The 21,449-nt window shown below is 44.2% G+C and overlaps 1 protein-coding gene across 1 annotated transcript in view; it reads left to right on the top strand.

Annotated features, from left to right (window-relative positions):
• The window catches only part of LOC124795844 (kynurenine 3-monooxygenase-like), a 181,682-nt gene that overhangs the window by 104,679 nt on the left and 55,554 nt on the right, over window positions 1–21,449 (top strand). Inside the window, exons 6-7 of the mRNA XM_047259926.1 lie at window positions 4,342–4,513; window positions 10,324–10,575. Coding sequence (XP_047115882.1) covers window positions 4,342–4,513; window positions 10,324–10,575 — 424 coding nt within the window. The remainder of the gene's footprint in view (window positions 1–4,341; window positions 4,514–10,323; window positions 10,576–21,449) is intronic.

Below are 21,449 nucleotides of genomic sequence, written 5' to 3'. Positions count from 1 at the left end.
AGGGTGGTGGATGAGATGAGTCTCTACGTACTTTGTCTGCAGGAGCCTTACTCTCTTGCGGGGAACATAGCCTTCGCCAGTGTTAACCACCACCCTAAAGCCACCACTATAGTCTTAAATAAAGCCATACGAGTCACAGTGCTCGCTCATTTCTCAAATGAACACTGTATCGTAACCGAACTCGAGACTCCAGTCGGGGTCATTCACTTAGTTAATATGTACTACCAATATGGCGAGGACATTGAGGCATATCTAGACCATCAAGAGTCACAACAGCACTAAGAGGCAGAAAGATAGTGGTGGTGGCAGATGTCAATGCGAAGTCCCCCCTGTGGTACAGTGGCACCCGAGACGGCAGAGGGGAGAAGATGGAGGAAACATTAATGTCATTACAGTACTTGGTCGATAAAAGAGCTGGGAATCCCCCCACCTACACCGGCGGAGGAGGAGAAGGAACTAACATAGATATAACATTACTATCACCAAATTTTGCTGGTCATTTGAATAACTGGAAAGTACGAGACCAAGTAACGACAAATGACCATAACCTAATAACATTTGAGCTTACAGATAGGGAATGCCACTGGGACATAGGGTGGGAATTTCAATTAAATTATAACAAAACTGATTGGGAGCGCCTTGCAAGAGAGTTTGTTCCCCCGACATGGCCGGAGGGTGATGAAGACGTCGACAGGCATGCTGTAGAACTGGTTAGTGCCATCACAAGAGCGGTAAAGGCAGCAGTACCAACTAGGAGGAGGGCTGTCACGGCCTCCCCGGCACCATGGTCAGCTGAACTGGGGCAGATGCGTCAGTCGGAGGGCGAGGAGGTACTACCAGCGAAGTGTCGTCTGGGAAGAAAAACAGAGATGGCTGGAAATCTATAGGAATGCCAAGGAGGAGTTCCAGAGGGAGCTCAAAAGGGTTAGGCTAGTAAGCTGGTAGAAGTATGTCCAAAGCCAATTGGCTACAGATCCCTGGGGTATTCCATATAAAATAACCAGGGAAAAAATTGGGTCACCTGTGGTACTATCAACCATCCGGGATGGGAATCGGATGACAGGGACATGGCGGGAAACTGCTGAAGTCCTTCTCCGGTCCCTACTTCCGGATGACGTGGAAAATGAGGATACGGAAGAACAAGGCCTAATTAGGCAAGCTCAGCTAGAAGAGTATCAAAACAACACCTTAGTGTACCCTTTTTCGGAGAACGAGGTGGCGGAGCACATTAAGGCACTTAAGAGAGGAAAGGCGCCAGGACCAGACGGCATCATAGCGGAGGTGGTGCAATACCTCGCTCCTCAACTAGTAGCACCTCTAGCCAGAATCTACAACGAGGCCCTAAGCCTCAAAAAGTTTCCTACCATCCGGAAACAAGCAAACGTCGTAATAATAAAAAAGGGACTGGATAAGGATCCAAAAGAGGTCAGGTCCTACAGACCCATTTGTCTGTTGGATCTGCTGGGAAAATTGCTGGAGAGGCTGCTGGCTGACAGGCTGATGGCACACCGAGTGCTTTGTGGAATGAGCAGCAGGCAGTTCGGCTTTAGGCTGGGGCGTTCTGTGTCTGACGCAATCGCCATGGCGGCTGAGGTCTGCGGGTCGTCCACACATAAGTACATAGTTGGCATCATGGTGGACATCAGTGGCGCCTTTGACAACCTGTGGTGGCTTTCGCTTTTCTCTCGCTTGCGAGAGAAGGAGTGTCCAGGGCCGCTATATGGCTGTCTCAGGAGCTATTGCGTGGACAGGGAGGTTTGGCTATCATCCCCTAGCGGAAGAGTGGGCAAGAAGATAACAAAGGGGTGTCCACAGGGCTCTGTCCTGGGGCTACTCTTTTGGGATACCAATATGGAGCCTCTCCTTGAGACCTTGGAGAGCTGTGCAGATGTGCTTGAGGTGATAGCTTACGCTGATGACCTCCTCCTGTTGGTCGGCTGTCGGAGCCGAGAGGAACTGGAACCGAAGATAGAGAGAACCATGACATTAATTTCACAGTGGTGCCATAAAACTAAGCAAAAAATAGCACCTAACAAATCCACTTATCTACTCCTAAAGGGCCAATTGGTCAGAAACCCCACAGTTAGGATGGATGGCACGCCAGTTATACGTCGTCGAGAAGCTAGATACCTAGGGGTAATACTAGATGAAAAATGGAGCTTTGCCAGGCATATCGAGGCAACTACACATAGGGCAATAGAAGTGTTAAACAATCTCATCAACATCGGCCATAGACGATTTCATCTTCCACCAAATCTCATCAAGCTGTATCATAATACTATTCTAGTCTCCATCGTGGGCTACGGGTCTGGGGTCCGGGCCCACAGGCTCACGAGGGTCGTTCCTGCCGTGGCCGTGAGGAGGGTGCAGCGGAACATGATACTTCGATCAGTGGGGGCATATATAACGTCACCAGGGGGAGCATTACTGATACTCATGGGTCTATGCCCCCTTGATGTAAAAATAAGGGAGCAGGCTGCATGGTACTGGGTGAAAAAGGGGAAAATTGAAAAAACTAGGGACATTTTGGGGGTCAGAGTGGGGGACAAAATTACAATTAAAAGAAGGGGAATGGAACTTTGGCAGGAAATTTGGGATAGGGAAGAGACAGGAAGAAGAACGCACCAATTATTACCAAACGTCCAAGAAAGACTAGAGATGAAACATTTCCAACCAAGTAAGGGACTGCTGCACTTCCTCACTGGGCATGGCCCGTACCCAGCATATCTTTGCCGGTTCGGGAAAAGAGCGACACCGTCGTGTGACTGTGGTGCCGAAGTGGGCACACCGGATCATGTGGTCTACGAGTGTCCGCTTTTCGACGACGTGGCAGCTGACTTACGAAACTCATTGCATAATACAGACACTTTTCATCTCATCAGGGACTCTACCACCTTCACCATCATTGATAAACTGGCTAGCGAGGTATCCGCCAAGATCCTAAGGGAATATAGAAGGGAGATCGAGTAGATAGGATCCAAAATTTCTTGACATAACGCATCATCCCATTCCGCCAGGGTGCGTACTGGCCGACCGTCAACGACGATCGGGATCCGACGCATCCAGGACTAGGGGGAGGGTGCGACCATACCGGCTAAGACTAAAGCACACCAGTTATGACATATAATACTTATTACTATTGTTGTAGAAGTAGATTGTAGGAAATTTTTCTTCTTAGAGCTGCAGCGATTGTTGAAAGGCCAGCCCAGTGCCAGGGGCACGCCCACTGGGGTTAGCTCGGTGGGCACGGCCACAAAACAGTAGGTTTATATTACATACTGGCACACCTGTAACGCTGCAGGATGTAGATAATAGTAGTAAAGTAGATTAGAGTTGATAGTATGATTGACTAACAGTAAACCACAAAGATACCTGTAGATAATGTAGATACCCTTAGACTAAACTAACTTCCTGTAGCTAATATTAACAATAGAATATAACAGATAAAGTAAATGCTGCTGGAATGTAAATTGTAGCTAAGTTCGACCCACTAATGATTTCAGGTGGTGGGTTAATTATGTATGATATTGGGTTTTAATGAATAAAGATTTAAAAAAAAATAAAAAAAGTTCTAGCGGACTGATGACCTCAGTAGTTTAAGTCTCATAGTGCTCAGAGCCATTTGAACCTTATAAAATTTATGTACGTAAATGATCTCCGTACGCTAATTCCCCTCTTGAAAACCCGAGGCATTCGATACAGTTTGTTTATGTGGTTCCGTGACTTAAGAAACCAGTCCGCTATCCTTTCGAGGAATTGTCCGCTCACGAATTTCCGGCTGGCTGAGAGATTAATGGATTTATTGGTTGACGGGGGTTATGGGACTAAACGGTCCCTAGCTGAAAAAAGTTGCCGGGTATTTTTGCTTCTGCTTGTATGGTTGAATTTGGGAGGAGCCTGTGAAGCGTTGGTTGGTTAACAGTTTTTGATATTTCTGAGCAACATTCATACAATAATTTTTAAATGAACACACCCGAATTTGACTGTATTGTTGTTTATTTAATTACAACCTAGTTTTCGGCCTTTTATACCGTTTTCAAGTGACTGAGTTTATATTATTAGCATATGTTGCAGAACATCAAGCTCTAAATTGGCCATAAATTAAGAAAATATTGTCTCCCCACGAAACGCCAAATGTAAAATCATCGTCTTCTAAAAAGTTCAGTAAATGATAGTGGGAGCACGTCGTATTTGGTTGGCTGGTTTGGGGGAGGGGACGAAATAGCGAGTTCATCTGTCCCATCGGATTAGGGAAGGATGAGGAAGCAAATCGGCCGTGCCCTTTCAGAGGAACCATCTCGGTCCTGTGAAGCGTGTTGTACGTGCGCTTTCGTGTTGCAGACTGGACAACGGGCTGCGCGTGGAGAAGTCCGCGTCGCTGGTGGTGGGCGCGGACGGCGCCTTCTCCGCGGTGCGCCGCCAGATGATGAAGGCGCCGCTGTTCCAGTACAGCCAGCGCTACATAGAGCACGGCTACCTCGAGCTCTGCATACCGCCCACCGCCGACGGAAAGGTGAGAGCGCGCACGGCTTAGTGAAGCATGCACGAGCTGACCAAGCAGTATGAGGGATACTGTCGTGTTATTCATGAAGTGAATTAAACTTAAACATATCATACATTAACCATCTTCGTATTCTTCTTGGACGATAAGTGTAGGAAAAGAACATATTTCAGTTGTTTATTACAGATAAACTGTAACTGAAAGAGGAGGAAAACAAGTTTCATTGCTTTTGGCCTCACAGATCACCAGACCTCACATTTTGCGATTTTTTTCTGTGGGGATACATCTTTTGTCTTTGTCCCACCTGTGGCAACTACTCTTGACGAGCTAAGAAATCGAATTCTTGAAGCTGTCGGTTTAATAAACAGAGACCTGTGGATACGTGTGTGGAATGAAATGGAGTACCGTTTCAATATTCCTCGAGCAACGCATGGTGCTCATGTTGACTGTATGGTGTAATGTCTGAGCGAACATGTAACCTTAAAACTTCCTTTATCCAGTGACATGTGCAATATGTTTCTGTGCTTCATAGCTCGTCTGTAATAAACAACTGAAATCTGTTCATTCTTTTCGAATCGTCCTGTACTTTTAATATTTCAGTAATGGTTCTAGGATCAAATCTAAAGTAAAACTGAAACTTCCTGGCAGATTAAAACTGTGTGCCCGAGCGAGACTCGAACTCGGGACCTTTGCCTTTCGCGGGCAAGTGCTCTACCAACTGAGCTACCGAAGCACGACTCACGCCCGGTACTCACAGCTTCCTTTCTTGCAGGAGTGCTAGTTCTGCAAGGTTCGCAAGTGAGCTTCTGTGAAGTTTGGAAGGTAGGAGACGAGATACTGGCAGAAGTAAAGTTGTGAGACCGGGCGTGAGTCGTGCTTCGGTAGCTCAGATGGCACCCGCCAGGGTAGCCGAGAGCGTTAATGCGCTGCTTCCTGCACTCGGATAGGCGCGACGGCCCCGGATCGAATCCGCCCGGCGGATTAACGACGAGGGCCGGTGTGCCGGCCAGCCTGCATGTGGTTTTTAGGCGGTTCGGCCGGCGCGGTAGCTCAGCGTGTTCGGTCAGAGGGTTTAGCTACCCTCTGTAACAAAAAAACTGAGTGAACTAATCAACGATCAACCTGAACAGGCGTCATCGGACGTCCGCCACGAACAAATTCAACGAACAATCTAGAACAAATTGAGATTAAAAAAAAAAAGATGGTAGAGCACTTGCCCGCGAAAGGCAAAGGTCCCGAGTTCGGGCCTCGGTCGGACACACGGTTTTAATCTGCCAGGAAGTTTCATATCAGCGCACACTCCGCTGCAGAGTGAAAATCTCATTCTAAAGTAAAACTGTCACTATTTAATCACTTTTAACGAGAGCACCACAGATCAGTCCCTTTCATGCACCATATTTGTTCCCTTATCTGTAGTCGCTATTAAATTCTCTTTTAGACAAAAATATCACACACGAAGAAGAATTAATCAGTTTGGTGCCAAATTAGTGGGGCAATATCACAACAGGTAGGTATTCACCCATGCGAAACTGCAACATTCGGCCTCCAGAAACTATAAATGTACCACCACATTTCACCAATAATAATGTTTTCAGAACAACAAACAACCCAAGCCAAAACATCTTAATTGGCTGTATAAAATAATATAATAACAGGTAATCACCAAAGAGGTGGTGCCAAAATGTAGCCGTGAGATCCCAACATTCCCCGATGTAAGACAATCACCATGTGGTTATTGACGTAAAAAGCAATATATAGCTAACTAATAATAATTTTTTTATTTCTGTGGCTGTGAAGCGAGGGAGGGTAATTAACATTAATCTAGCGCTAGAGAGTACTCTAAGCAATCAAATTTTCCCGCGATTGCCATTTGCTGAAGTGGTTGTTTACTAGCGTTTTTTATGTCAGGAGGCTCCTGATTCTACTATACGAGGTGGCTGACTGTGTGGATCAGGTGTCAGTCGCGCGTGTATGCCCTAACCAAGGCCATCGCGACTGCGGTGAGGGATACTCATCGTTGGTGCAAATATCTGTTACAAAAAAAATTGCTCGACACAACTTTTGTTCTTTTTTATAACAATATTTTTATTAACAGTATTCATAATAATCTGCTCGACATATTCCATCATCTGTACCTGTTCCTATGAATCCCTAATTAGCGAGATGCAAGTCGGATATACTTGGAAGGAAGCCTGACAGTTCGTTCTTGGAAGATTCAACATACTACCGGTCTGCTTAAGCTTCATGTACCATACAACAATACTCCTTTGTATCGTATCGTGATAGCACAGAACATCCTGAACCTTGTTTTTTACAATGACGATTGAAATGAACTCTACCTGCAAACGAATTTGGTAGTTTATTCTTCCATTTATCACAAATTTGTAAAATAAATATTGCTTTATGATTATTATGGCTTCTTGTGGCTTGACAACTGCTTTGTTGTGGAAATATAATTAACTTATTTCCACAGTGTCCTATCTGACGCAGTGATGATGTACCATGCATACACTAAGAACACACACTACGTTCGTTTGACGAATGTGAGAGAGCTCCTCGGTATTCCAGTAGCTGTATATCTTGACGGTTTTCAGGCAGTGTAGTGAACCCTCGATCTGAGGAACACATGATAGTAGGGATTCGCAGAGTAGTCCTATAAAATAAACCCCTTGTGTCATAATGGTCGTACATGGTAGTTACAATTAAAATTTCGTGCCTTGATCTGGCGTAGACACAAACCAATTACACCATATGAACAGCAAACTTCATATAAATGACGTTGACACTGTTTACACATCCACACAGTTAATATGCGTCTCTACAAGCTGAGCAAGGTTTTCTATCACTGAGTGCGAGAGAGAGGGGGTTTTTCCGTGGAATAAAGCAGCAGTCTCCATTGAGGTAGCACATAGACGATACCACTCATTTAATGACAGTACTTCACCGTCACTAGATCGTGGATTTTCGAATACAACCACTGGATGAAACTCACAGCATATTTATTGGTGTTCTTGTAAACAACATTATTTGCGATGTCATGGAAGTTCTCAAGCCGCTGGGTAGGTGATCTCTCGATATCCGTTAGTAAAATGATTTTAGTAGGAAATTATTGTGTTATCACACAAATAATTTCATTCCTCCTCACACGGGCGCTGTGATCGTATCTGCCTCGTGACAGAGCTGACATTCACAGCATGTCTCGGCTATCTGGATATAAGGAAACAGGGGTAGGATCTACTACATACACTCCTGGAAATGGAAAAAAGAACACATTGACACCGGTGTGTCAGACCCACCATACTTGCTCCGGACACTGCGAGAGGGCTGTACAAGCAATGATCACACGCACGGCACAGCGGACACACCAGGAACCGCGGTGTTGGCCGTCGAATGGCGCTAGCTGCGCAGCATTTGTGCACCGCCGCCGTCAGTGTCAGCCAGTTTGCCGTGGCATACGGAGCTCCATCGCAGTCTTTAACACTGGTAGCATGCCGCGACAGCGTGGACGTGAACCGTATGTGCAGTTGACGGACTTTGAGCGAGGGCGTATAGTGGGCATGCGGGAGGCCGGGTGGACGTACCGCCGAATTGCTCAACACGTGGGCGTGAGGTCTCCACAGTACATCGATGTTGTCGCCAGTGGTCGGCGGAAGGTGCACGTGCCCGTCGACCTGGGACCGGACCGCAGCGACGCACGGATGCACGCCAAGACCGTAGGATCCTACGCAGTGCCGTAGGGGACCGCACCGCCACTTCCCAGCAAATTAGGGACACTGTTGCTCCTGGGGTATCGGCGAGGACCATTCGCAACCGTCTCCATGAAGCTGGGCTACGGTCCCGCACACCGTTAGGCCGTCTTCCGCTCACGCCCCAGCATCGTGCAGCCCGCCTCCAGTGGTGTCGCGACAGGCGTGAATGGAGGGACGAATGGAGACGTGTCGTCTTCAGCGATGAGAGTCGCTTCTGCCTTGGTGCCAATGATGGTCGTATGCGTGTTTGGCGCCGTGCAGGTGAGCGCCACAATCAGGACTGCATACGACCGAGGCACACAGGGCCAACACCCGGCATCATGGTGTGGGGAGCGATCTCCTACACTGGCCGTACACCATTTCTGATCGTCGAGGGGACACTGAATAGTGCACGGTACATCCAAACCGTCATCGAACCCATCGTTCTACCATTCCTAGACCGGCAAGGGAACTTGCTGTTCCAACAGGACAATGCACGTCCGCATGTATCCCGTGCCACCCAACGTGCTCTAGAAGGTGTAAGTCAACTACCCTGGCCAGCAAGATCTCCGGATCTGTCCCCCATTGAGCATGTTTGGGACTGGATGAAGCGTCGTCTCACGCGGTCTGCACGTCCAGCACGAACGCTGGTCCAACTGAGGCGCCAGGTGGAAATGGCATGGCAAGCCGTTCCACAGGACTACATCCAGCATCTCTACGATCGTCTTCATGGGAGAATAGCAGCCTGCATTGCTGCGAAAGGTGGATATACACTGTACTAGTGCCGACATTGTGCATGCTCCGTTGCCTGTGTCTATGTGCCTGTGGTTCTGTCAGTGTGATCATGTGATGTATCTGACCCCAGGAATGTGTCAATAAAGTTTCCCCTTCCTGGGACAATGAATTCACGGTGTTCTTATTTCAATTTCCAGGAGTGTATATTTATGTGTGCGTAGGAATAATGCTTCTTGGGCTCCTGGCAACGTAATTAAAAATGTTTACAAGTTTAATTTATGTGTAAGGCTATAGACGTCGTCACAAACTCGAGCGCCAGCAGCGCACAAGCTAAGCGCGATGCCGATGTCTGCACCGACGCTCCCTCCAATCGACCAGATAGTTTATAAATAGTAATTTCTTACATATATTAATCGATGAGGTATCTCACAGCAGATCATTGTCCTCGAATAACACCTATTCAGTGAGATCAAAATGGAGTGTGGTAGATTGTTAGATTCACACTGGATGACTTCCTCCTCTCCTCTCTTCTACCTCTGCCCTCCCCTCCCCTCCCCTCCCTTAGGTGATCTGCCATGTGCGCTGAATGGCGTTCAGTATGACATGTAATACTGTAATATGATACTGCTCCAAGCTGCTGACATATGCTGAGTCAGAGATTTTGGCCAGCTCACCCACTGCCCGTCTGCTGGGGGGGGGGGGGGGGGGCGTAAGAAGACATGGACGGAGAGAGGGAGACTGGACATAGATAATTGAAGGAGGAGACGGGCAGAGAGGGGAGGAGGAGGAGATAGTTGGAGAAAGTGCAGACGTGATGGACGAAGAGGAAGGGGAGGAGGTGATGAGCAGAGAGGAGATCAGTATATATATATATATATATATATATATATATATATATATATATATATATAAAAATCGCGTAAATATTTAGCAATTTCAAAGGAATGCCAGGTTCATAGATGTGATGTAAAAGCAACTAAACTGTGTAAGTTTCGTCCTTAGGTGATTCTGCGTCGGTACAGAGAATAGTGTATGAGAGTTCCTTCATTCATTTTTTGTATAAATCGATGAACTATGTGATAGAGAGATAGATGAATAGAGTGGAGTGGTGCACGATCCTCCGGTGACAATTCTCGAAATTTTTAAAGAAGCTTTTAAGGTATTCCACAACGTATTGTTAGGAACGTTGGATGTACGAATGAATGGAAGCCAAATGATACATATGGCAGGAATGAGGGTCTTAAACAGTGAGACAACAGCCTCCCTGTGATACATGTGGAACGAATGAGGGTCTTAAACAATGTGGCAACAGCCTACCTGGTGAGAGGATGTAGGTGAGAATGGCCGCCGTGTCCGCAGTTCGCGATGGCGGAGCAGTACCTGCACATCTGGCCGCGCGGCTCCTTCATGATGATCGCGCTGCCCAACCAGGACCGCTCGTGGACCGTCACGCTCTTCATGCCTTTCGAGCAGTTCGAGGCGCTGGACACGCCCCAGAGGCTGCTCGACTTCTTTGGCGAGTACTTCGCCGACTCCATACCGCTCATCGGAAGCAAGAAGCTCGTCAAGGACTTCTTCGCAACCAAGCCGTCGCCTCTCGTCTCCATTAAGGTAAGTGGTCGGCCTCGGCTCTAAACTCTAATTTTTCTTCTCTTTTATCTTATGTTTCCATCTGCAGTCATTATGCTACGTGCTCTCCTTTTGTACCTTTTACTTCTCGTTCCTGACATTCATTCCTTCCCCTTTGGTATTCATCTCCTGTCACAGTTGTTGCTGTTGTATAAGTTAAGTTGACAACAGCGTGGCCGTTTGGGTCCAATGTGCAAATAAATAACAGCGTATAGAAAGTATACTGATTCACTGAATCGTTTCAACAAAAGCAAAATATAAGATGAAGAAGCGTTCAAACAGAAAAAATGCTAAATAATACGGTGATGGGAAAAAAATCGCAACACTAAAAAATAATTAATGTGGAAAAATTAAATTACGGTAATACATTTGTCTAGGTAACATATTTAAGTGATTAACATTTCAAGATCACAGGTTGTTGTAAGCGCCAGATAAGCCACTGCTGCTGTGAAAAGCTGCTAAATTACTAACCAGAGTAAACGCCAGACTGTTGAATGAAAGCTTGCAAACATGCATGCATTGTGCTGTGTAGGTGCTGGGTGACAGTTTGTGTGATGAAGTTCCATGCCTGTAGTACTTAGTCGGTCAATACGGGGACGGTTAATGCTGGTTGTCCAACATGTGCTCAATTGGACACAGATATAGTGGTCGAGTAGGTCAAAGCAATATGCCGACACTCTATAGAGCATGTTGGCTTACAGCAGCGATACGTAGGCGAGCGTTATACTGTTAGAAAACACCCTCTGGAATGCTTTTCGTGAATGGCAGCACGAAAGGTCAAATCACCAGAGCTACGTACAAATTTGTAGTCAGGATGCGTGGGTTAACTATGAGAGTGCTCCTGTTGTTGTACGAAATCGCACCCCACATCATAACTTCCAATGTAGGCCAAATATGTCAAGTACGCACACAGGTTGGTTGCAGACCCTCAACTGACCTCCTCCTAACCAACTCACAGCTACCACTGGCACCGAGGCAGAACCACCTTTCATCACGAAGCACAACAGATCTCCACCCTACCCTCCAATGAACCCTCGACTGACACCACTGAAGTCGCAAATGGCGGTGGTGTCTGGTCAGAGGAATGCACGTTGCAGAGCGTCTGGTTCGGAACTGTCCTTAAAGTAACCGATTTGTAACAGTACGTTGAGCCACACTGTGGTGCCAATTGCCGCTCAAAATGCTGCTGCAGATGCAGAAAGATGGGCCAGAGCCATTTGCCGAATACCATGGTGGTGCCACGTCGCCGACCGGAGCCCGATCTTCTCACGTCCTTACATTCCCGTGACCACCGCAGCCAACAATAACGTACAGTGGGTGCATTCCTTTCTGCAGTATCAGAGAAGTAGCATCCAGCTTCTCGTAGCCCTATTACACGACCTCGTTCAAACTCAGTGACGTGTTGATAACGGCAGCTTTGTAGCCTTAAAGGCATTTTTGACGGACATCAATCCACCTCGTCCAGTCCCAAAGGTAACTATCGCTCACGGTCGTTACAGCGTATTTAAACTACTATGCGACTGGCACGAAATTTGAATAGACACCGTCTTTCAGATGTACAAATACGCCCTACAACTTTCGTTTACTTCCCCCAGATTCTTGATGTTGCGATTTTCTTTCCGACAGTGTATTTCCATATGCAATCATTGTGCTGCTTGCTCTCCTTCTGTAACATTTACTTCTCCTTCGTAACATTCATTCTTCCCCTTTTGTGCTTCACCTCCTCTCACAGTTGTTGCTGTTGTTGTGTGGGTGAAATAGACGACAGCGTGGCCTTTAGTTCCTATGTACCAACAAATAACAAACTGTAGTAACTAAACCTTCTTTTATCATAAGAGAAGGTTTTATACGTGGAAGAAGCCTGGAGATACTGACAAGTTTCAGATAGATCATACAATGGTAAGACAGAGATTTAGGAACCAGGTTTTAAATTGTAAGACATTTCCAGGGGCAGATGTGGACTCTGACCACAATGTATTGGTTATGAGCTGTAGATTAAAACTGCAGAAACTGCAAAATGTGGGAATTTAAGGAGATGGGACCTGGATAAACTGACTAAACCAGAGGTCGTACAGAGTTTCAGGGAGAGCATTAGGGAACAATTGACAGGAATGGGGGAAAGAAATACAGTAAAAGAAGAATGGGTAGCTTTGAGAGATGAAGTAGTGAAGGCAGCAGAGGATCTAGTAGGTAAAAAGACGAGGGCTAGTAGAAATCCTTGGGTAACAGAAGAAATATTGAATTTAATTGATGAAAGGAGGAAATATAAAAATGCAGTAAATGAAGGAGGTAAAAAGGAATACAAACGTCTCAAAAATGAGATCGACAGGAACTGCAAAATGGCTAAGCAGGGATGGCTAGAGGATAAATGTAAGGATGTAGAGGCTTATCTCACTAGGGGTAAAATAGAGACTGCCTACAGGAAAATTAAAGAGACCTTTGGAGAAAAGAGAGCCACTTGTATGAATATCAAGAGCTCAGATGGAAACCCAGCTCTAAGCAAAGAAGGGAAAGCAGAAAGGTGGAAGGAGTATATAGAAGGTCTATACAAGGCCAATGTACTTGAGGACAATATTATGGAACTGGAAGAGGATATAGATGAAGATTAAATGGGAGATACGATACTGCGTGAAGAGTTTGACAGAGCGCTGAAAGACCTGAGTCGAAACAAGGCCCCGGGAGTAGACAACATTCCATTAGAACTACTGACAGCCTTGGGAGAGCCACTCCTGACAAAACTCTACCATCTGGTGAGCAAGATGTATGAGACAGGCGAAATTCCCTCAGACTTCAAGAAGAATGTAATAATTCCAATCCCAAAGAAAGCAGGCGTTGACAGATGTGAAAATTGCAGAACAATCAGTTTAATAAGTCACGGATGCAAAATACTAAAGCGAATTCTTTACAGACGAATGGAAAAACTGGTAGAAGCCGACCTCGGGGAAGATCAGTTTGGATTCCGTAGAAATGTTGGAACACGTGAGGCAATACCGACCCTACGGCTTGTCTTAGAAGCTAGATTAAGGAAAGGCAAACCTACGTTCCTAGCATTTGTAGACTTAGAGAAAGCTTTTGACAATGTTGACTGGAATACTCTCTTTCAAATTCTGAAGGTGGCAGCGGTAAAATACAGGGAGCGAAAGGCTATTTACAATTTGTACAGAAACCAGATGGCGGTTATAAGAGTCGAGGGGCATGAAAGGGAAGCGGTGGTTGGGAAGGGAGTGAGACAGGGTTGTAGCCTATCCCTGATGTTATTCAATCTGTATATTGAGCAAGCAGTGAAGGAAACAAAAGAAAAATTCGGAGTAGGTATTAAAACCCATGGAGAAGAAATAAAAGCTTTGGGGTTCACCAATGACATTGTAATTCTGTCAGAGACAGCAAAGGACTTGGAAGAGCAGTTGAACTGAATGGAGAATGTCATGAAAGGAGGGTATAAGATGAACATCGACAAAAGCGAAACGAGGATAATGGAATGTAGTCGAATTAAGTCGGGTGATGCTCAGGGAATTAGATTAGGAAATGAGACAAATAAAGTAGTAAAGGAGCTTTGCTATTTGGGGAGCAAAATAACTGATGATGGTCGAAGTAGAGAGGATATAAAATGTAGACTCTCAATGGCAAGGAAAGCGTTTCTGAAGAAGAGAAATTTGTTAACATCGAGTATTGATTTAAGTGTCAGGAAGTCGTTTCTGAAAGTATTTGTATGGAGCGTAGCCATGCATGGAAGTGAAACATGGACGATAACTAGTTTGGACAAGAAGAGAATAGAAGCTTTCGAAATATGGTGCTACAGAAGAATGCAGAAGATTAGATTGGTAGATCATATAACTAATGAGGAGGTATTGAATAGGATTGGGGAGAAGAAGGGATCGGTTGGTAGGACATGTTCTGAGGCATCAAGGGATCACCAATGTAGTATTGGAGGGCAGCGTGGAGCGTAAAAATCGCAGAGGGAGACCAAGAGATGAATACACTAAACAGATTCAAAAGGATGTAGGTTGCGGTAGGTACTGGGAGATGAAGAAGCTTGCACAGGATAGAGTAGGGTGGAGAGCTGCATCAAACCAGTCTCAGGACTGAAGACCACAACAACAGTAACTAAACTGACTCAATGAATTGTTTTAGCAAACCAAAATATGAAATAGAAAGCGTGTTATCAGAAAAAGTGGTAAGTGATAATATAAGGATCTCCGCAGACAAATTTAACAAATGTGCCATTTATCAGTTAACTTGTAGTTCATTCAATCTATTAGGACGATGCATAAGTTCTTACCGTTTTTGTTTTGCATGTTGATGTTCCGGTTGCTAGAGGTTTATTTATCGAAACTGATTTTTTATTTGTATTTCACTATTTCACTGTTGCTATTTGAATCTATATGATGTTACTTTGTCATTTGGAAATAGTGATTGGAGCCGTGGACGCAAGAAAATGCAGTGCCAAGTGGAGAAATCGGAACATCTCCTACATATTCTTCTCTGTGAGTTCAATAGGGGATGACAACAGCGGACGCAGCCAGAAACATTTGCGCCCTATACGGGGATAATACCATTGGACAGAGCATGGCAAGAAAATTATTCCCTGGTTTATTCATTTTAAGGAGGATCGTTTTGACATTTGTGACTCTTCATGTTCAGGAAGGCCTTCGGGGGTTTTATGACGATCGTTTAAACGCAGTGTACTTGGGAACTGGCAAATGTGATGAACTGTGGTCATTCCACCGTCGTGCGACACTAGCATGAAACGGGGAGGTTCAAAAATCGGGTGTGTGGGAACGGCCTGATCTAAGCAAAAATAACAAAAAATAGGCCATTGGCCGCTATGTGCATCTCTCATCAGATGGCTTGTGAACAGCACCGACCATTCCTATCCTGTATCGTTATTGGTGACAGGAAATGCTAAGGAAAGGAGTAGTTGAGCCCAAACGAAGCAGCAACTCCCCGTACAAAGGTCTGCGCGCATGCACAAAATATAATGTTACGCATCTGGTGGAACAGCGACCGCGTAGTGTACTACCAATTGGTTCCCCGAGGTGTAACCATCACTGCTGACATGTATTGTCAACAACTGAGACGTCTTGCAGATGGATCCTAGAAAAAAAGCGCAGAAGATTGCGCAAGTGATGCTACTCCACGATAGCGGTCGCCCGCATTCTGCTAGACAGAAAACACTATACTGGAGTTGGGTCGGGAAATCATTCTGCGCCACCTTATTCATCTGATCTTGCGCCCCCAGATTTTCAGCTTTTCCGCTCTCTATCGAACAGCCTTCAAGGAACTTCTTTTCCGGATGAAAATTCGCTTTGAATATGGCTCGACGAGTTCTTCGCCTCAAAACCACGTGATTACTAAAGTCGCAGAATCGAAAAGTTCCCCAGACTTGTAAATAGTGAAAATGAATATATTATTGATGACTAAAGTATCCATCTGTACCGTTTATTAAACTTGTGGAAAAACGCACCAACGCAACCCAATATTTACACAGACCAAACCGATAGGAATTTTAGAACTAATTAGCCTGAGCACCTCAGAGTCTCGTAAGGTGACAGTACACTCTCAATTTTTGCAGATCGTCTGAGACAGGAAAGCCACTACCCAAATAATATCGAAACTAATCTGAAGACCCTCAGATAAACCAATAGTATCTACTAAAAATGCACAATTGTGGAGAACTTCCACACATAAAACTCAAAAAAAGTGTTGAGTGAACATACAACAAAACACTATTCGACACAATTAAAAGACATTTCTTCAAAGAAATCGTAGTATTGAAAAAACCTCTGTTGTCCGAAAACTTCTCACCCCGCCCCAGAGCACTTTCTCCTTCTTTACACTTCTCTCTCTCTCCCCTCATGCGCACGCACGCACACACACACACACACACACACATCAAATATGTTTATCTCAGGCCCTGTATCACATAAACTTGCACAAAATGCTCAAAATTATCGCCACAGTGGACAAAAACAAGACGACAAACAAGAGAGCAGCGACAATAACATAGAATGTCTCTAGATCTATATTCATATTCCGCAAGCTACCGTGTGGTGCGTGGCGGAGAGTACCCTGTATCACAATTAATCGTTTCCTTTCCTGTTCCACTTGCAGACAGAGCGAGTGAAAAACGACTGTTTTTATGCCTCCGCGTGAACACTAATTTCTCGTATCTTATCTTCTTGTCCCTACGTGAAATGTATGTTGGAAGCAGTGGGATCGTTGGGCAGTCAGCTTCAAATACCGATTCTCTAAACTTTCTCACATCGGTGGTCCAATAAGACATGTCGAAACCTACCCTTATATTTTTTACACAGGAAGAAAACAACTGCCAAAATTTTAGCTGCTAAGAGGCACTGCAAGTATTTTGTATAAAATGTTGAAGTTACACATTTTTGCCGCGCGAAGAACAGCTCATAACAGCGGTTTTTACAGCCCTGCCCGCCTAGCGCGTGACTCTGCCAATCACTCACGCAGCGCCACATTGCGGAATTATCCGGGGTTCACAGACACAGATTTTAAGCACCCAAAGCCTGGTTTACAATGGAGTGAATAGAAGCGAACACGTGCGAATCAGCATTTGCTGGAAATTCACTACCATTCGCTTGTATATGGGTAGAATCGTTTATACTAGAGGGGCGTAAGAGATCACGAGGTAGCGAACATTGCCTATGAACATTGTGTTTTAATTTTTTAGTTTTTGGAGCTAATATTTGGCATACATGATGCAACTCTATCTTGTTAGAGCCATAATGCGAAACTTTGTTATTCAGTGAGGATTACTTTGCATGTTATTCAGTGAGGATTACTTTGCATGTTATTCAGTGAGGATTACTTTGCATGGCGGCGCACTGTTCTAGATGGAGTATGCAAAATGGCGCAGGGAAGGAAGAATTTGTCTCAGTTTGTATGGAAGCGTGACATGCGTGGAGATCGTGCATTTTACACGGAATTGCATCTCCATCTCTCCTTATCACTGGTCCAAAATTTGCCTTGTATGTCGGCTACCATTTTTCCCTGGCTTCTCGTTACCATTGAGGGGAAATTTATAAACAGAACACTAATTACCGACGTCGAGCATCATATCGAGAGGTGACACAGCTACCGTTTCCACTGAGCGTGTAAGGTCTAGTGGTCATATACTATTTTGTTCTTTTCTTTCAAATAAAAAACAAAAATGGTCTAGTGGCAAAGCGCGCGCTTCGTGATCCAGAGAGCGTGGGATAAAATCCCGTTCAGATCACAGCTCTTACACCATGATATTTAACCGAACATTCACTTCTCACAGATGTTGGAGTGGCCACGAAAGAGATGAGGTTCTTATGCCACGTTAAACTGCAGGTCTTCATTTTCCGACTACGTAACTGGGACAGGTTAGGGACTCGTAAGTAGCTGCAGTGGAGTCCAGTTGAAAGACCTGCAAGAGGTCTACCGGGTGCACCAGACAGAATTCTCTTTTGCTGTTACTTGTTAGCTTGTTTGCTCCAGTGAAAATCTGGCTTAAACTATACAAACATTTTTTTTAATAACTTCACATTGACAGTTCAATTCTTGCACATATAATTCTGGCTGGCAGAGAAAATAAAATCATGGCAGTATTTGCTGTCACAGACGACTTCCATAAATGAGGACTTGTAATTTGTTGAAATGAAATGTCTTGCAGTACTACATTTTATAACAATTACTGTAGGCCATTCCTTATAATAATATTTGGATGTTGTACATTTGACTATCAGTGAAACAGTGCTTTGTTTATTCCATGTAGTTATCACAAAAACACGATGTGTCTATTGAATAACAAAAAGAAACATTTTTCTTTTACCAGGCACACCGCACAAAAGAAAAAATGATGCAATCAGGCACCTCGCAGTAACCAGTAGGTTTATTTAGACAGAACTATGAAGGAGTCAGAAATGGCCCCGGCCGTTGTTCTGCATATTGCGTTGCATACCAATCATACTTGATCAAATTCGTAAAGCGTGGCGAAGAAAACTGCTAATGCAGAAATGACTGGAGCTTAAGAATACTGTTCCACTGATAAACCTGAAATGAGAGAGAGGTATCAGAAATGATGTTGTCTGATAATTTCCTGAAAAATGCTTTCCATTGTCGAAAAAATTCTTTATCGAAGGGTTGAATCGCACTAATAGTTCCAGGCGGAATCCACATTACATCTACAGATTTTTCGTCGTCCTCCACATAAACACAGGCGTTCGTTGAGTCCAGACCATGAATCCAACAAAAGCAATGAATTATTTTTTGCAGCTGGAAGGAATACGTTTCGAACGTAATGTTGAAAATTATTCTTTCCCTTTTTACCAGATTTTCATGCGTCGAGTACAAGATTTTTGCAACTGAACAGTCCATGTTTTTAATTTTTGGTCCTATTTTGCCTTGCGGTTCTTGAAGACTGATATGCAGCTGCGGAAACAATAAACCATTCATACTTATACTGGCATTAACGTATATGAATGCGTCATTGCATTCGTTGACTGGGCAACGGACTCCGTCTTTTTTTCAGCCTGAAATGAAGTGCGGTGTGTACGCAGTCCTTTCACGAAACCTGACTGGTTAACAAAATAAACAGCAGTTGCAGGGATAACAGCAAGTTTCGTCTTTATGTCAGCTATGAATTTCTGAACAGCATGGTCTATCACTGGCAGCTGCTCTACACGTTTACGTGACGTAAACTTGGTAATTTCGCGACCTCCTATTCGGTACGATTTCTTGAACCTGCTAGCCAGGTGGACGAAGCCTGGAAATTAGCAATGTTCATATCAGATGCAATTCGGCGTGCTCAGTTTCGTAGATCACCATCGGTAACGGTGCATAGCCTCTCGCAAGGAACACTGAATCTTTCGAACAATTTTTCATTCAGATGGTTCTGGGTTTGCGTTTGGCGCATATTTATTACTTCATATCGTTCATTCTTCAATTTGTACAGTTCACGCTTCGATTTTACGTAACGAAAACGCCTTTGCTCACTGCATAAATTCAAGCGTTTATTTTCCCTCCTTCGTTTAACCAATATTTCACTGCCTTTTCTTTGTCGCTGAAAGCTATTGCAGTGCGTTTTTTTTAGGTCTGGAAGATATTCTTCAGAACTATTACTGTCACAACTGACATCGTCCGAACCACAATCCATAGAATAATCACAATTATTTTCTATTTCTTCTAACGTATCCACAATTTCAAACGAAATGTCGATATCATGTCAAGGAAATCAACTAACAAATGACACATGTACGTCCTCAGAATAAGTAAGTCATTTCGCCTGGAAACCACGTTCTTCATATTTCATCATTTGCTAAATTGAGAAAGTTAATTGGATTCCACATTACTGCGAAACTGGAAGAAAAAAAAGGTGGTATTAGCGGGCATGTCTTAAGAAAGCACAATAAATGTTAATTCAGCTTTATCTGTACTTTCAATACTTACCAATTCTGCAAAAAGCAACTGATAATTTGTAATAGATGTTACTTGAGTGGCTAATAATTTGTAATAGATGTTACTTGAGTGGCTAATTCGTGAGAATAATAACTGTGTACTGTGGTATCAGACAAACCATCAACGAACAGTAACCTGAATCGTCCTTTATAAATTGTGATCGGGTTGCGTCGTGTTTCCTGTTTACAAATGTACCCCCGACCTCGTGTGTGTGTGTGTGTGTGTGTGTGTGCGCGCGCGCGTGCGTGCGTGCGCCTAGTTGCGCATGCGCAGTTGCTACAGCGCCTATAGGTATGTACATTTCTACCGCCGCCTGGTGCGCTACGAATTTAGCAATTTTCACCTATATTTTTAATATTTGCAGTGTCTCTTAGCAGCTTAAATTAGGACAGCGCATTTCTTTCGTTGTCTTCTTCCTGTGCAAAAAATTTCAGGGTAAGTTTTGACAAGTCTCGTCAGTAGTGTTGTTCGAAATGAACGTCTTCTTCCCTCCCTTCCCACTTGAGCTCCAGAAGCATATCTGTAACATTTGCACGCTGATGGAACCTACTGGTAACAAATTTAGCAGCTCGCCTCTGAATTGCTCCGATGTCTTCTTTCAATCCGACCTGGTGCGGATCCCAAACACTCGAATAGTACTCAAGAATAGATCACACTAGCGACCTATATGCGGTCTCCTTTACAGATCAACTACATTTTCCTCAAATTCTCCAAATAAAGCGACGTCGACCATTCGCCTTCCTTTACGCCCAGATATTTAAACGACGTGAGTGTTTCAAGCAGGACACTGCTAACGCTGTATTCGAACATTACAGGTTTGTTTTTCCTACTCATCTGCATTAAATTACATTTTTCTACATTAAGAGCCAGCTGCTATCCATCACACCAACTCATCACTTCGTCAGTGACAAGCTGTAAAACTGTAAAACGCATAAAAATCGGGCCATCATCTACAATTCCAACTTTAAAATTAACACGATGAGTATAAGTCTTCCTGAATTTCTTTTTCTGTATGAACGCTCACGAAATCAGATGACAGCAAAGTGAAACGACGAACAAGCGACTAACGACAGTAACATAGCATATCTCGATGAATATGGTGACATAAGTTCTTTGATTTGTCTAAAATAAGAAATAAAATAGATTCGAGAAACATTTGACGTGCCTCATTCGCTGTACATTAGATCTAGCGTGAATCAAAGGCACGTCAAGCGTTTCTCTGCTATATTTTATATCGTACTTTTAGAAAAACCTTTTCACAACACGTTTGAACAATCTTTTATCAATTTCTTTTATTTTCAAGATTTGTTTATAAAGCATCTTATTGACATCTCATTTGGTTTCCTACGTCTTGTGCTCTCGAAATATCCCTAATCTTTATTCGAAGGAAACCATTTTGACAGTAACATATC

This window comes from Schistocerca piceifrons, chromosome 4 (assembly GCF_021461385.2).
Source record: "Schistocerca piceifrons isolate TAMUIC-IGC-003096 chromosome 4, iqSchPice1.1, whole genome shotgun sequence".
NCBI classification, from domain to species: domain Eukaryota; kingdom Metazoa; phylum Arthropoda; class Insecta; order Orthoptera; family Acrididae; genus Schistocerca; species Schistocerca piceifrons.
Note: the sequence above shows the minus strand (reverse complement) of the source record. Positions and strands in the feature narration are given on the sequence as shown.